We start from the raw sequence: 17,734 nt of genomic DNA, 5'->3' as shown, positions 1-17,734 counted from the left end.
TGAATGGTGGATCCTGTGTTATCTACTGTATATAGAGGTGTTATCAGTCATTGTACAGGAGGAGGAGGTGAGCTGTGACATCACCTATTGTGAATGGTGGATCCTGTGTTATCTACTGTATATAGAGGAGCTATCAGACATTGCACAGGAGGTGAGCTGTGACATCACCTATTGTGAATGGAGGCTCCTGTGTTATCTACTGTATGTAGAGGTGTTATCAGTCATTGTACAGGAGGAGGAGGTGAGCTGTGACATCACCTATTGGGAATGGTGGATCCTGTGTTATCTACTGTATATAGAGGTGTTATCAGTCATTGTACAGGAGGGGGAGGTGAGCTGTGACATCACCTATTGTGAATGGTGGATGCTTTGTTATCTACTGTATATAGAGGTGTTATCAATCATTGTACAGGAGGATATCCCCTAAACAACGAGATCCCGGCCACTGACCCCTTTATATGGCAGGAAGGAAACGTTTTGCTTTCCAAATGGAGAATTAAAGACAGAAGTGAGAAATGAGAGAATTGGAAAACACCAACACTCTGAGCCGCGATGGCCACTCTCACAAAGGGTTAAGATAAATGGTGCATTCTCAGGTCCATTTTGAGAAGCAGGGACAGCAGTTTAGTGAGCGCTCAGGGCACCGCTGCCAGCTGTGTTTTATTATTCAGATGCCCTCTTCCTCTTAGCCTGCTATTTTATTTCTGCAATCACCCAGGGGGATTATAGTGGCACACGAGAGAGCGGAGCTAAATCTCTGGGAGGGCAGCTCATTGTACATAGGCTTAAACCCTCCATGTCTACAGTCCTTAGGAGCCAGCTTACTGTATACCTTACATACTATGCTACAAGAGGACTCGCAACACTAAGCGCTGAGTGTACGACCGGCTGAGCCACAACACCAGCATACAACCAGAAACGGGCGCGACTTGTACAACATTATACAGTTAGGTCCATATATATTTGGACAGAGACAACATTTTTCTAATTTTGGTTATAGATATTACCACAATGAATTTTAGACAAAACAATTCAGATGCAGTTGAAGTTCAGACTTTCAGCTTTCATTTGAGGGTATCCACATTAAAATTGGATGAAGGGTTTAGGAGTTTCAGCTCCTTAACATGTGCCACCCTGTTTTTAAAGGGACCAAAAGTAATTGGACAGATTCAATAATTTTAACTAAAATGTTCATTTTTAGTACTTGGTTGAAAACCCTTTGTTGGCAATGACTGCCTGAAGTCTTGAACTCATGGACATCAACAGACGCTGTGTTTCCTCATTTTTGATGCTCTGCCAGGCCTTCACTGCGGTGGTTTTCAGTTGCTGTTTGTTTGTGGCCTTTCTGTCTGAAGTTTAGTCTTTAACAAGTGAAATGCTGCTCAATATGGTTGAGATCAGGTGACTGACTTGGCCATTCAGGAATATTCCACTTCTTTGCTTTAATAAACTCCTGGGTTGCTTTGGCTTTATGCTTTGGGTCATTGTCCATCTGTAGTATGAAACGACGACCAATCAGTTTGGCTGCATTTGGCTGGAGCTGAGCACACAGTATGGCTCTGAATACCTCAGAATTCATTCAGCTGCTTCTGTCCTGTGTCACATCATCAATAAACACTAGTGACCCAGTGCCACCGGCAGCCATGCATGCCCAAGCCATCACACTGCCTCCGCCGTGTTTTACAGATGATGTGGTATGCTTTGGATCATGAGCTGTACCACGCCTTCGCCATACTTTTCTCTTTCCATCATTCTGGTAGAGGTTGATCTTGGTTTCATCTGTCCAAAGAATGTTCTTCCAGGACTGTGCTGGCTTTTTTAGATGTTTTTTAGCAAAGTCCAGTCTAGCCTTTTTCTTCTTGATGTTTATGAGTGGCTTGCACCGTGCAGTGAACCCTCTGTATTTACTTTCATGCGGTCTTCTCTTTATGGTAGATTTGGATATTGATACGCCTATCTCCTGGAGAGTGTTGTTCACTTGGTTGGCTGTTGTGAAGGGGTTTCTCTTCACCATGGAGATTATTCTGTGATCATCCACCACTGTTGTCTTCCATGGGCGCCCAGGTCTTTTTGCATTGATGAGTTCACCAGTGCTTTCTTTCTTTCTCAGGATGTACCAAACTGTAGATTTTGCCACTCCTAATATTGTAGCAATTTCTCGGATGTTTTTTTTTCTGTTTTTGCAGCTTAAGGATGGCTTGTTTCACCTATACAGAGAGCTCCTTTGACCGCATGTTTACTTCACAGCAAAACCTTCCAAATGAAAGCACCACACCTCAAATCAACTCCAGGCCTTTTATCTGCTTAATTGAGAATGTCATAACGAAGGGATTGTCCACACCTGTCCATGAAATAGCCTTGGAGTCAATTGTCCAAATACTTTTGGTCCCTTTAAAAACAGGGTGGCACATGCTAAGGAGCTGAAAATCCTAAACCCTTCATCCAATTTTAATGTGGATACCCTCAAATGAAAGCCGAGAGTCTGAACTTCAACTGCATCTGAATTGTTTTGTTTAAAATTCATTGTGGTAATGTCTATAACCAAAATTAGAAAAATGTTGTCTTTGTCCAAATATATATGGACCTAACTGTAACTAGTATATTACTGCCCCTATGAAGACACAAAAGCACACAGAGAGGTCAAAAAATACTCTGTTGTAAAAAAGTCACAGTAAATAAGCAAGTGCTAGTAAAAAAATGAAAAAATACAGGGTATTTAGTTAATACTTTTTTTGCAAAAAAAGTATGTTAAGCTGCTCCACCAATCGCCAAGGTATACCCATAATAGAGCAGTCCTATCTAATGTATATAATCCCTATCTGATGTATTTAAAAACCTGATCATCTGTATAGTACCTGTATAAGCAGGGTTCAGAGAGAAAATATCCACATAGAACATGCGAGATGGAACAGCTACAATGCAAATGACCCACAGAGGAGTGGTGGACTCCCCAGTCTTGTAGAAACAAGAAAACAATTATAAAACCAGAAACACATGGGCTACTTGCACAGTGAACAAGTCTGTAGAAACCTGTTCACACCACCAAAGAACTTGAAGACACAAAAGCGCACAGAGAGGTAAAAAAATACTCTGTTGTAAAAAAGTCACAGTAAATAAGCAAGTGCTAGTCAAAAAATGAAAAAAAATACAGGGTATTTAGTTAATACTTTTTTTGCAAAAAAAATAATATAATACTGCCCCTATGTACAAGAATATAACTACTGTAATACTGCACCTATGTACAATAATATAACTACAATAATACTGCACCTATGCACAAGAATATAACTACTATAATACTGCTCCTATGTACAAGAATATAACTACTATAACACTGCTCCTATGTACAAGAATATAACTACTATAATACTGCTCCTATGTACAAGAATATAACTACTATAATACTGCCCCTATGTACAAGAATATATCTACTATAATACTGCTTCTATGTACAAGAATATAACTACTATAATACTGCCCTATGTATAAGAATATAACTACTATAATACTGCCCCCATGTACGAGAATATAACTACTATAATACTGCTCCAATGTACAAGAATATAACTGCTATAATAATGCTCCAATGTACAAGAATATAACTACTATAGTACTGTCCCTATGCACAAGAATATTTCTACTATAATACTGCTCCCATGTACAAGAATATAACTACTATAATACTGCCCCTATGTATAAGAATATAACTACTATAATACTGCCCCTATGTACAAGAATATAACTACTATAATACTGCTCCTATGTACAAGAATATAACCACTATATTACTGCTCCTATGTACAAGAATATAACTACTAAAATACTGCTCCCTATGTACAAGAATATAACTACTATAATACTGCCCCTATGTACAAGAATATAACTACTATAATACTGCTCCTATGTACAAGAATATAACTACTATAATACTGCTCCTATGTACAAGAATATAACTGCTATAATACTGCTCCTATGTGCAAGAATATAACTACTATAATACTGCCCCTATATACAAGAATATAACTACTATAATACTACTCTCTTCGTACAGTTATTACTGCCATATATTTGATCTTAGTCACCCCTATTTTCCATCTATTACACCCCCCAAACATAGATTCTTCTGTGCGATACAATAAATAATTACTGTCAAAAAATAAAACTGACTCTTGTACTTTTATTAATTTATTATTTCACTTTTCCAGTATCCAGTGTGGTGAGATTTGCTAATTATGCTTTATTAATCAAAGCTTCATAATTACTGAGCACAACAGCAATCAAACAGAGCAGCGTGATGTCTGCCATCCAGGCTCATTGGGGCCATACAGACTTAGAAGAAAACACAAACAAACATTCTCGGTGGGGTTTTTCGTGGATCTATCACACACAGTAAGACTCCCGCAGCGTCGCTCCTCTATGGTCGTTTAAATGGGTGATAGACAATAAGAACTTTATCGTTTAATGCATTCAATAATTAGATAAGCATGTAGACCATTTCCATGGTTTTGGTCTCCAGAGTGGACTTGTTGGTGGTGAATTTCATCAGTCAATTTTCTTAAGGACATTGTAAGATCTTTCTGGGAGATTCTTCAGACTTATCATCTAAGTCACATTGGAGAGAATTCTAAAATCTGTAATCTATAAGTTTTTAAAATGCTTGGTTGGCCAAATGGTCTACTATTTTCGGAAACACCCTTTGAAGTCCAGTCATGAAGAATGGCCACCAGAGAGACAGGTTCCACCACACCTGATATGTCTCAGGCGACGAAGAATTAGGCTAAAATCCAACTTTTACCACTTTTGCTTCATATGTATTAATTTCAAGAATATTTGGTGATATTGTCGAAACTGGTGGCAACTCAATCTCCATCTGTTTGACCAACTTCTGTTCATGTCTTCTCAACTGAAACTGGAGCCCAGATCCACCCATCGATACTCAGTTTCTGAAATACAAACTAGTTTTGCCGATGAACAAGGTTGGTGTTATGATCAGGTGACCTTGGAGCAGCATGAAAACTTTCACTGGAGTAGGTGGTAACTATACTGACCGCAAACCCTGATCTTAACACCGCAACTAGAAGTAGCCGTGGGGTGTGCCTAACAAAACCTAGACACCTCGACACAGCCGGAGGACTAAATACCCCTATAGATGGAAATAGGAATTTCTACCTTGCCTCAGAGCAGAACCCCAAAGGATAGGCAGCCCCCCACAAATATTGACTGTGAGTAGTAGAGGAAAAGACACACGCAGGCAGGAAACAGGATTTAGCAAATGAGGCACACACTAGCTAAATAGGAAAGGATAGGACAGGATACTAAGCGGTCAGTATTAAAAATCCTTCGAAAAATATCCACAGCAGAAAATACAAAAACTCCACCATCTAACTAAAGATGTGGAGCGTATATCTGCAACTCCAGAGAATCCAACAAGACTGAGAAAACACTGACACAGTCTAAGCTGGACAAGAGAAAAACAAATTAATAGCACAGAATATAAGCACACTGCATGTGTGCCACAGAAACAAAAACCAGACACTTATCTTTGCTGAATTGGCAGCTAAGCAGGAGAAGCCAGAAAGTGATCCAACACTTCACAAGAAACATTGACAACTGGCAAGGACTAATGAATCCTGCAGACCTAAATATCCCAGTCAGAACTGCAATCAGCAGATACACCTGGCCAGGACTGCGACTCAGAGACAACTGCATTCCCACCTACAACCACTGGAGGGAACCCAAGAGCAGAATTCACAACAGTACCCCCCCCCTTGAGGAGGGGTCACCGAACCCTCACCAGGGCCCCCCAGGACGATCAGGATGAGCCAGATGAAAGGCACAGACCAAATCAGCAGCATGGACATCAGAGGCAAAAACCCAAGAATTATCCTCCTGGCCATAACCCTTCCATTTGACAAGGTACTGAAGCCTCGGCCTCGAAAATCGAGAATCCAAAATCTTCTCAACCACATACTCCAACTCTCCATCAACCAACACAGGGGCCGGAGGATCAACAGAGGGAACAACGGGCACCACATATTTCCGCAATAAAGATCTATGGAAGACATTATGGATAGCAAAAGAGGCCGGAAGCGCCAAACGAAAAGACACCGAGGATTAAACTTAGGGGAAGAAACCTTCATAGGAACATGACGGGAAGACAACCAGACCAGATCCCCAACCCGAAGCCGGGAACCAACACACCGACGACGGTTAGCAAAACGTTGAGCCTCCTCCTGAGACGACACCAAATTGTCCACCACATGAGCCCAAATTTGCTGCAACCTGTCAACCACAGAATCCACACCAGGACAGTCAGAAGGCTCAACCTGCCCAGAAGAAAAACGAGGATGAAAACCAAAATTACAAAAGAAAGGCGAAACCAAAGTAGCCGAACTAGCCCGATTATTAAGGGCAAACTCGACCAATGGCAAGAAGGCCACCCAATCATCCTGATCAGCAGACACAAAGCATCTCAAATAAGTCTCCAAAGTCTGATTACTTCGCTCGGTCTGGCCATTTGTCTGAGGATGAAATGCAGAAGAAAAAGACAAATCAATGCCCAGCCTAGCACAGAAGGCCCGCCAAAACCTAGAAACAAACTGGGAACCTCTGTCGGACAAATATTCTCCGGAATACCATGCAAATGAACCACATGCTGAAAAAACAACGGAACCAAATCTGAAGAGGAAGGCAATTTAGGCAAAGGCACCAAATGAACCATCTCAGAGAACCGGTCACAAACAACCCAGATAACATACATCTTCTGGGAGACCGGAAGATCAGAAATAAAATCCATGGAAATATGCGTCCAGGGCCTCTCAGGGACTGGCAATGGCAAAAGCAACCCACTAGCACGGGAACAACAAGGCTTGGCCCGCGCACAAGTCCCACAGGACTGCACAAAAGAACGCACATCACGCGACAAAGAAGGCCACCAAAAGGACCTACCAACCAAGTCTCTGGTACCAAAAATGCCAGGATGACCAGCCAACACGGAACAGTGAACCTCAGAAATCACTCTACTAGTCCATCTGTCAGGAACAAACAGTTTCCCCACAGGACAGCTGTCAGGTTTGTCAGCCTGAAATTCCTGAAGAACCCGTCGTAAATCAGGGGAAATGGCAGAAAGGACCACCCCTTCTTTCAGAATACCGACCGGTTCTAAGACCTCAGGAGAATCAGGCAAAAAACTCCTAGAGAGGGCATCAGCCTTAATATACTTAGAACCCGGAAGGTACGGGACCACGAAATCAAAACGGGAAAAAAACAAGGACCATCGAGCCTGTCTAGGATTCAGCCGTTTGGCAGACTCGAGGTAAATCAGATTCTTATGACCGGTCAAGACCACAATATGGTGCTTAGCTCCCTCAAGCCAATGTCGCCACTCCTCAAACGCCCACTTCATAGCCAACAACTCCCGATTGCCGACATCATAATTGCGTTCAGCAGGCGAAAACTTACGGGAAAAGAAGGCACACGGTTTCATCAAGGAACCAACAGGATCCTTCTGAGACAAAACGGCCCCTGCCCCAATCTCAGAAGCGTCAACCTCAACCTGAAATGGAAGAGAAACATCCGGTTGGCGCAACACCGGAGCAGAAGTAAATCGACGTTTAAGCTCCTGAAAGGCAGAGACAGTCGCAGAGGACCAATTCGCCACATCAGCGCCTTTCTTTGTTAAATCGGTCAAGGGTTTAAGCACGCTGGAAAAATTAGCAATGAAACGGCGATAAAAATTTGCAAAACCCAAAAATTTCTGAAGGCTCTTCACGGATGTGGGCTGAATCCAATCATGAATGGCCTGAACCTTAACCGGATCCATCTCTATAGACGAGGGAGAAAAAATAAAGCCCAAAAAAGAAACCTTCTGCACCCCAAAGAGACACTTAGACCCTTTCACAAACAAAGCATTGTCACGAAGGATCTGAAATACCATCCTGACCTGTTGCACATGAGACTCCCAATCATCGGAAAAAATCAAAATATCGTCCAAATATACAATCAAGAATTTATCAAGATAAGTCCGGAAGATATCATGCATGAAGGACTGAAAAACTGATGGAGCATTAGAGAGTCCGAATGGCATCACAAGGTATTCAAAATGGCCTTCGGACGTGTTAAACGCAGTTTTCCATTCATCACCCTGCTTAATACGAACAAGATTATATGCCCCCCGAAGGTCAATCTTCGTAAACCAACTAGCTCCCTTAATCCCAGCAAACAAATCGGAAAGCAAAGGTAAAGGGTATTGAAACTTGACCGTGATCTTATTCAAGAGGCGATACTCAATACAGGGTCTCAAGGAACCCTCTTTTTTAGCAACAAAAAAAGAACCCCGCTCCCAACGGTGAAGAAGATGGTCGAATATGCCCTTTCTCCAAAGACTCGTTAATATAGCTCCGCATGGCGGTATGTTCAGGCACAGACAGGTTGAAAAGTCGACCCTTAGGAAACTTACAGCCTGGAATTAAGTCAATAGCACAATCGCAGTCCCTGTGCGGTGGAAGAAAACTGGACTTGGGCTCATCGAATACATCCTGAAAATCAGACAAAAACTCTGGAATTTCAGAAGAGGAAGAAGAGGAGATTGACATCAAAGGAACATCATTATGAACCCCCTGACAACCCCAACTAGTCACAGACATGGACTTCCAATCCAACACAGGATTATGTACCTGCAACCACGGAAAACCCAGCACGATAGCATCATGCAAATTATGCAACACCAGAAATCGACAATCTTCCTGATGGACTGGCGCCATGCGCATGGTCACCTGTGTCCAAAACTGGGGCTTATTTTTAGCCAAGGGTGTAGCATCAATGTCCCTTAAAGGAATTAGGTTCTGCAAAGGCTGCAAGGGAAAAGCACAACACTTGGCAAACTCAAAGTCCATTAAGTTCAAGGCGGCGCCTGAATCCACAAACGCCATGACAGAAAATGATGACAATGAGCAGATCAAGGACACAGATAACAAAAATTTAGGTTGTACAGTACTGATGGTAATTGAACTGGCGATCCTCTTTGTCCGCTTAGGGCAGACAGAAATGACATGAGAAGCGTCGCCACAATAATAACACAACCTATTCTGACGTCTGAAACCTTGTCGTTCCCTTCTAGACAGAATCCTATCACACTGCATAGGCTCAGGAATTTGCTCTGAGGATAACGCCACAGCGCGCACAGTTCTGCGCTCCCGCAAGCGCCGGTCAATCTGAATGGCCAGAGACATAGAATCACTCAGACCGGAAGGCATGGGAAACCCCACCATAACATCTTTAACGGATTCAGAAAGACCCTTTCTGAAAATTGCCGCCAAAGCATCATTATTCCATTTAGTCAACACCGACCATTTTCTGAATTTCTGACAATACAATTCTGCCGCCTCTTGACCCTGAGACAGGGCCAACAAGGTCTTCTCAGCTTGATCCACAGAATTAGGTTCATCATATAACAATCCCAAAGCCTGAAAAAAGGAGTCTACATCAAGCAAAGCCGGATTCCCAGATTCCAGGGAAAATGCCCAATCCTGCGGGTCGCCACGCAGCAGGGAGATGACAATTTTAACCTGCTGAATGGAATCACCGGAGGATCGAGGTCTCAAAGCAAAAAACAGTTTACAGTTGTTTTTAAAACTCAAAAATTTGGACCTGTCACCAAAAAACAAATCAGGAGTAGAAATCTTCGGTTCTAAAACAGGAGTCTGAACAATATAATCAGAAATACCCTGTACCCGAGCAGCAAGCTGGTCTACACGAGAAGCTAATTCCTGAACATTCGTGCTAGCACAAGGCTCTTCAGCCACCCAGAGATAAAGAAGGAGGAGAAGACAAAGTAGACTGAAGAAAAAAAATGGCTCAAGACCTTTCTTCCCTTCCTCTGAGATGCATTTAACTCATTATTGGCCAGTTGTACTGTTATGATCAGGTGACCTTGGAGCAGCATGAAAACTTTCACTGGAGTAGGTGGTAACTATACTGACTGCAAATCCTGATCTTAACACCGCAACTAGAAGTAGCCGTGGGGTGTGCCTAACAAAACCTAGACACCTCGACACAGCTGGAGGACTAAATACCCCTATAGATGGAAATAGGAATTCTACCTTGCCTCAGAGCAGAATCCCAAAGGATAGGCAGCCCCCCACAAATATTGACTGTGAGTAGTAGAGGAAAAGACACACGCAGGCAGGAAACAGGATTTAGCAAATGAGGCACACACTAGCTAAATAGGAAAGGATAGGACAGGATACTAAGCGGTCAGTATTAAAAATCCTTCCAAAAATATCCACAGCAGAAAATACAAAAACTGCACCATCTAACTAAAGATGTGGAGCGTATATCTGCAACTCCAGAGAATCCAACAAGACTGAGAAAACACTGACAGTCTAAGCTGGACAAGAGAAAAACAAAAGAATAGCACAGAAGATAAGCACACTGCATGTGTGCCACAGAAAAAGAAACAGACACTTATCTTTGCTGAATTAGCAGCTAAGCAGGAGAAGCCAGAAAGTGATCCAACACTTCACAAGAAACATTGACAACTGGCAAGGACTAATGAATCCTGCACACCTAAATATCCCAGTCAGAACTGCAATCAGCAGATACACCTGGCCAGGACTGCGACTCAGAGACAACTGCATTCCCACCTACAACCACTGGAGGGAACCCAAGAGCAGAATTCACAACAGGTTGGCATTTCTAAATGCTCCTTGGAATCTGGTTGGGGCTTTCCAGAAGAGGACAACAACAAAACTGTAAATTTTAAGCTTCAATGTTTATATCGGTTTTACGGGAAGGGAACATTCTAGGGGTCTTGATTGACTTGTGGAACCCATGCACAAATGGTAGCTTCTTCAGACTTATTATCTAAGTCACATTGGCAAGAGGTCTAAGATCTGTCTATAGTTTTTCAAAAATACAAGGTTAGCCAAATGGTCACCTCTTCTCGGAAACACCCTTTGTAGTCCAGTTATGAAGATTGGCCACCAGAGAGATAGTGTCCACCACACCAGATCTGTCTCACAAGTCAAAGAAGTTTTTAAAAATACAAGGTTGGCCAAATAGTCAACTATTTTCAGAAACACCCTTTTGAAGTCCAGTTATGAAGATTTGCCACCAGAAAGAGTTTCCACCACACCAGATCTGTCTCAGGAGACATAGAATTGGGCTAAAATCAAGCTTTTACTACTTTTGCTTCATCTGTTCCATTGCAAGAATATTTGGTGATATTGTCAAAACAGGCGGCAACCCAATCTCTAACTGTTGGACCAACTTCGGTTCATACCTTCTCAACTGAAACTGTAGCCCAGGACCCACCCATCGATACCTCTTAGTTTTCTAAATACAAGCTGGATTTGCCAATGATGAAGGTCGGCATTTCCCAATGTTCCTTGGAATCTGGTTGGGGTTTTCAATAAGATGACAACTACAGAACTGTAAATTTTAAGCATCAATGTTTTTATGGGTTCTCTGGGAAGGGAACATTCTAGTTTAGGGGTGTCGGTTGATTTGTGGAGCCCACACAGAAATGGATAGATCTCCCATGGATAAAAGTCAACCAGATCGAACAAGCTAGGTCAAAATTGTAACCTTTGAAGGACCTTTTCTTTACATATGATTCTCCGTCCTCTCCGATACATTTTTAACTTTTACAACAATCCTATACTTTTGTTAAATATTGTAATTTTTTTGTTTCTTAATGAAAAAGAAGTTTAAGTTTCTTTCCGGGGAGAAAAAATATTTAAATATTTTATTATAATGGTTTTCATTAAGTAGTCCACTCCACCACCATAACAAGCTACATCCCACTGTGAGTGCAGAATAACCGAGTCTGGATACAGTGATTAGTCGAAACTCGGGGAGGAAAAAGCGTAAGAGTTTATTCAATTGTTACCTGCTTTATTAGTGTTCACTACTAACAATCCGCGGGAACGTGGTGGGTGTTACGCCAATTAGAGATGGCTCGGCTGGAATCTTATTAATTATAGAAATATCTTGCCTGGAGAATGAGGTCTGAGATCATCAAGACTTGTAGTTTCTCGGCAAGTTGTGAAGGTAAAGTCTGACTCTGCTACAGAATTTTTTGTGGTCGGTCAACCACTCAACTTACTCTTGAGTTGACCATCCTCCCAGTTCTGAGGGTCTTCTGGTGAGTAGATTATCATAAGCGGGCTGGATATTATTTGTATGGAGGGAGGACTATTAGAAACATGTCCTCTGGTGGGTTCCGTAAATCACAATCCCACCCTGTGGGAATTTCTGCTTTCTGCATGGTAGACTGCCATCCATGCTCCAGAGACTTGTCCATTCTTCTAAAACCATGTTCTAGGGTAGGTGGAGCTGAGTAGATTGATATATAGGTTTCTGGTAAGAGATTCAGGATGATGTATAATCTACTAGAAAATCATTGTAGGCTTAAAAGTCCAGTGGGTGGTCACTATTTAGGACAGCCCACTGGACTCCTTAAGCGAGAAAGAGCAGTTTGTGATGTAGCTGAGAAAGGTCACATTGATATATCACTTTGTAGGAAAACAATGAACATAACTTGGCATTTATCGATCTAAATCTCTACTCATTCTTTGTTAAGGAGTCCAGTGGGGGGGGGGGTCCTTGATTTGGACCACCCACTGGACTCTTAAGGTTTGAAAGAGCAGAAATTTAGATCTATAAATTAAAAGTTCTGATGAACGTTGTCCAGCAAAGTGATACATCAATCTTCTCAGCTATCTCTTGCCTTTGACATGTTATCTGTACAATAGACTGCTTTCTTAATATTTCAAGTTTCCTTTAAATCCCTCCCACTCAAACTGCAAGAAACATTAGAAGGATTTATCAAGAGTAGGTGGTAACCGTCCAAACACTTTCTACTTGAGTAAATGAAGTGATCTAGTTGAGGCAGTACTTTTTCACCTTTGTTTTACCGACCTCCTACTGACCTTGAGATTCATCATCACTAATACTTCAAACCACTTCCTGATCTTAGAATTCAGCAGTTTCACTCACTCGGACTTATCCTTGGCACTTTATTCAATTTAAAGTGGATCTCTAACTTTCCATAAATATTTCTAAAAATGTTCTGGTCTAAATGCCGCTGTTCTCCTAAATCCGGCGTCGTTTTCCTTTTGTTCCTGCGCCTCTTCGTTCCCGAGATAAGGCCCTGTTTCCACTGCACATGAATATAGTGTTTTCTGTGGAGGAGCCGTGGTCTTCAGCGCTCTCTGTGGGTGTCATCACAGGGACCACGCCCAGTTGGCTAAAAAGACTAGATTTATATACAAGGAAGAAAGAGCCATAACTCAGGAATGGAGAGGCATAGAGAAAAAAGAAAAACATCGCTGGATTCAGGAGAACAAAGGCATTTACGCCAGATAAATAAAATTTACATGTTTATGGCAAATGACTGATCCTCTTTAAGATCAGTAACAGATTATAATTTCTTTCTAAACTTACGTAATTAGTAACCTGGCTCAAATTGGTATTTTTTGTGTTAATTTCATTGGAAAAAGTATTCAATTTAAATGTATGATTGGCCTGTCTACTAGATCTGCTTGTATCAAAGCGTCCTTGTCGCCTTCACAGCAGAGGTGCTGGAGCAATGTTTCCAGACGATGAGTTCCTGACTGATGAGGCCACAAACCTCCCTTCTCTGTGAAGGTTCCAGGAACACTTTAAGGGTTTGTGGCGTTCCACCGTCCTGTATTATTAATGTGTGTATTGACCTCTATGTAGTGATATCTGTTTAGGTGCCCCCCAGGGTCCAGTGTTGTCTAGTGCTTCATCCACCACTTTCCATGTCAGATGTAGGACTTCACGATGGTTGTCTGATTCAAGTTGAATCGGAGCACCGTCTGTGAGAATTTATCTGTATTTTTATCCGCAGCGGGAGCGGCAGGATTTACCCACTGGAGTCCTGATGTCATCAGAAACTGCAGACGGGAGGTCAAGAAGACCCAAGAAAAGACGGGTGAGTAGACACTGGGTGCCCAACCTCACAACAGTGGCCGAAAGCCAGGAAAAACTTAAATACCTAAACAGTAGCGAAAGAAAATGAAGATATACTGTATTTCCACAACACGAGACACGAGAAAGGATGTAATTAACAGCAGTATAATAGGAAAAACATTAATAAACATAGGGGCAGTATTATAGGAGTTATATTCTTGCACATAGGGGGCAGTATTATAGGAGTTATATTCTTGTATATAGGAGCAGTATTACAGTAGTTATAGTCTTGTACATAGGAGCAGTATTATAGTAGTTATATTCTTGTACATAGGGGGCAGTATTATAGTAGTTATATTCTTGTACATAGGGGCAGTATTATAGTAGTTCTATTCTTGTACATAGGAGCAGTATTATAGTAGTTATATTCTTGTACATAGGAGCAGTATTACAGTAGTTATATTCATGTACATAGGAGCAGTATTATAGAAGTTATATTCTTGTACATAGGAGCAGTATGATAGTAGTTAAATTCTTGAACATAGGAGCAGTATTACAGTAGTTATATTCATGTACATAGGAGCAGTATTATAGTAGTTATATTCTTGTACATAGAAGCAGTATTATAGTAGTTATACTCTTGTACATAGGGGGCAGTATTATAGTAGTTATATTCTTGTACATAGGAGCAGTATTATAATAGTTATATTTTTGTATATAAAGGGCAGTATCATAGTAGTTATATTTTTGTACATAGGGGCAGTATTATAGTAGTTATATTCCTATACATAGGAGCAGTATTATAGTAGTTATATTTTTGTACACAGGGGCAGTATTATAGTAGTTATATTCTTGTATATAGGAGCAGTATTATAGTAGTTATATTCTTGTATATAGGGACAGTATTACAGTAGTTATATTGTTGTACATAGGGGCAGTATTATAGTAGTTATATTCTTGTACATTGAGGCAGTATTATAGTAGTTATATTCTTGTACATTGAGGCAGTATTATAGTAGTTATATTCTTGTATATAGGGGTATAGGGGCAGTATTATAGTAGTTATATTCTTGTACATAGGGGCAGTATTATAGTAGTTATATTCTTGTACATAAGGGCAGTATTATAGTAGTTATATTCTTGTATATAGGGGCAGTATTACAGTAGTTATATTCCTGTACATAGGGCCAGTATTATAGTAGTTATATTCCTGTACATAGGGCCAGTATTATAGTAGTTATATTCTTGTACATAAGGGCAGTATTATAGTAGTTATATTCTTGTATATAGGGGCAGTATTACAGTAGTTATATTCTTGTATATAGGGGCAGTATTATAGTAGTTATATTCTTGTACATAGGGGCAGTATTACAGTAGTTATATTCTTGTACATAGGGGTAGTGTTATAGTAGTTATATTCTTGTACATAGGAGCAGTATTATAGTAGTTATATTCTTGTACATTGAGGCAGTATTATAGTAGTTATATTCTTGTATATAGGGGCAGTATTATAGTAGTTATATTCTTGTACATAGGGGCAGTATTATAGTAGTTATATCCTTGTAGACAGGGGCAGTATTATAGTAGTTATATCCTTGTATATAGGGGCAGTATTATACTAGTTATATTCTTGGACATAGGAGCAGTATTATAGTAGTTATATTCTTGTACATAAGAGCAGTATTATAGCAGTTATAAAGTCATGGTCAATAGTATTGACACCCCTGCAATTCTGGCAGATAATACTCATTTTCTTCATGAAAATGCTTGCAATCACAAATTATTTGGTATTATCATCTTCATTTATTTTGCCTTAAATGAAAAAACACAAAAGAGAATGAAGCAAAAAGCAAAACATTGATCATTTCACACAAAACTCCAAAAATGGTCCAGACAAAAGTATTGGCACCCTCAGCCTAATACTTGGTTGCACAACCTTTAGCCAAAATAACTGCGACCAACCGCTTCCGGTAACCATCAATGAGTTTCTTCCAATGCTCTGCTGGAATTTTAGACCATTCTTCTTTGGCAAACTGCTCCAGGTCCCTGATATTTGAAGGGTGCCTTCTCCAAACTGCCATTTTTAGATCTCTCCACAGGTGTTCTATGGGATTCAGGTCTGGACTCATTGCTGGCCACCTTAGAAGTCTCCAGTGCTTTCTCTCAAACCATTTTCTAGTGCTTTTTGAAGTGTGTTTTGGGTCACTGTCCTGCTGGAAGACCCATGACCTCTGAGGGAGACCCAGCTTTCTCACACTGGGCCCTACATTATGCTGCAAAATTTGTTGGTAGTCTTCAGACTTCATTTAGCCATGCACACGGTCAAGCAGTCCAGTGCCAGAGGCAGCAAAGCAACCCCAAAACATCAGGGAACCTCCGCCATGTTTGACTGTAGGGACCATGTTCTTTTCTTTGAATGCCTCTTTTTTTTCTCCTGTAAACTCTATGTTGATGCCTTTGCCCAAAAAGCTCTACTTTTGTCTCATCTGACCAGAGAACGTTCTTCCAAAATGTTTTAGGTTTTTTTAGGTAAGTTTTGGCAAACTCCAGCCTGGCGTTTTTATGTCTCGGGGTAAGAAGTGGGGTCTTCCTGGGTCTCCTACCATACAGTCTCTTTTCATTCAGACGCAGACGGATAGTACGGGTTGACACTGTTGTACCCTCGGACTGCAGGGCAGCTTGAACTTGTTTGGATGTTAGTCGAGGTTCTTTATCCAACATCCACACAATCTTGCGTTGAAATCTCTTGTCAATTTTTCTTTTCCGTCCACATCTAGGGAGGTTAGCCACAGTGCCATGGGCTTTAAACTTCTTGATGACACTGCGCATGGTAGACACAGGAACATTCAGGTCTTTGGAGATGGACTTGTAGCCTTGAGATTGCTCATGCTTCCTCACAATTTGGTTTCTCAAGTCCTCAGACAGTTCTTTGGTCTTCTTTCTTTTCTCCATGCTCAATGTGGTACACACAAGGACACAGGACAGAGTTTGAGTCAACTTTAATCCATGTCAACTGGTTGCAAGTGTGATTAAGTTATTGCCAACACCTGTTAGGTGCCACAGGTAAGTTACAGGTGCTGTTAATTACACAAATTAGAGAAGCATCACATGATTTTTCGAACAGTGCCAATACTTTTGTCCACCCCCTTTTTTATGTTTGGTGTGCAATTATATCCAATTTGGCTTTAGGACTATTCTTTTTGTGTTTTTTCATTTAAGACAAATTAAATAAAGATAATAATACCAAATAATTTGTGTTTGCAATCATTTTCAGAAAGAAACTGAGTATTATCTGACAGAATTGCAGGGGTGTCAATACTTTTGGTCATGACTGTATTCTTGTACATAGGGGAAGCATTATAGTAGTTATATTCTTCTACATAGGAGCAGTATTATAGTAGTTATATTCTTGTACATAGGAGCCATATTATAGTAGTTATATTCTTGTACATAAGAGCAGTATTATAGCAGATATACTCTTGTACATAGGAGCAGTATTATAGTAGTTATATTCTTGTACATAAGAGCAGTATTATAGCAGATATACTCTTGTACATAGGAGCAGTATTATAGTAGTTATATTCTTCTACATGGGAGCAGTATTATAGTAGTTATATTCTTGTACATAGGAGCCGTATTATAGTAGTTATATTCTTGTACATGGGGGAAGTATTATAGTAGTTATATTCTTGTACATAGGGGCAGTATTATAGTAGTTGTCAGGGGCTGACTGGCAAATTTTAGCCTGGGGGGCAAGCACACAGCAGTGGCCCATGAGTAGCGGCTCATCCTTAAA

General features: G+C 40.8%; 1 protein-coding gene across 24 annotated transcripts in view; it reads left to right on the top strand.

Annotated features, from left to right (window-relative positions):
- The window catches only part of SHISA6 (shisa family member 6), a 306,509-nt gene that overhangs the window by 205,580 nt on the left and 83,195 nt on the right, over positions 1–17,734 (top strand). For 6 of the 24 annotated variants that reach the window (XM_069749236.1, XM_069749237.1, XM_069749234.1 and 3 more), the window contains one exon: positions 13,877–13,960. The exons of the other annotated variants lie outside the window; for them this stretch is intronic. In XM_069749236.1, coding sequence (XP_069605337.1) covers positions 13,877–13,960 — 84 coding nt within the window. The remainder of the gene's footprint in view (positions 1–13,876; positions 13,961–17,734) is intronic. 24 annotated transcript variants of the gene reach the window in all.

This window comes from Ranitomeya imitator, chromosome 2 (assembly GCF_032444005.1).
Source record: "Ranitomeya imitator isolate aRanImi1 chromosome 2, aRanImi1.pri, whole genome shotgun sequence".
Lineage (NCBI taxonomy): Eukaryota > Metazoa > Chordata > Amphibia > Anura > Dendrobatidae > Ranitomeya > Ranitomeya imitator.
This window is presented reverse-complemented; position numbering and strand designations above follow the sequence as displayed.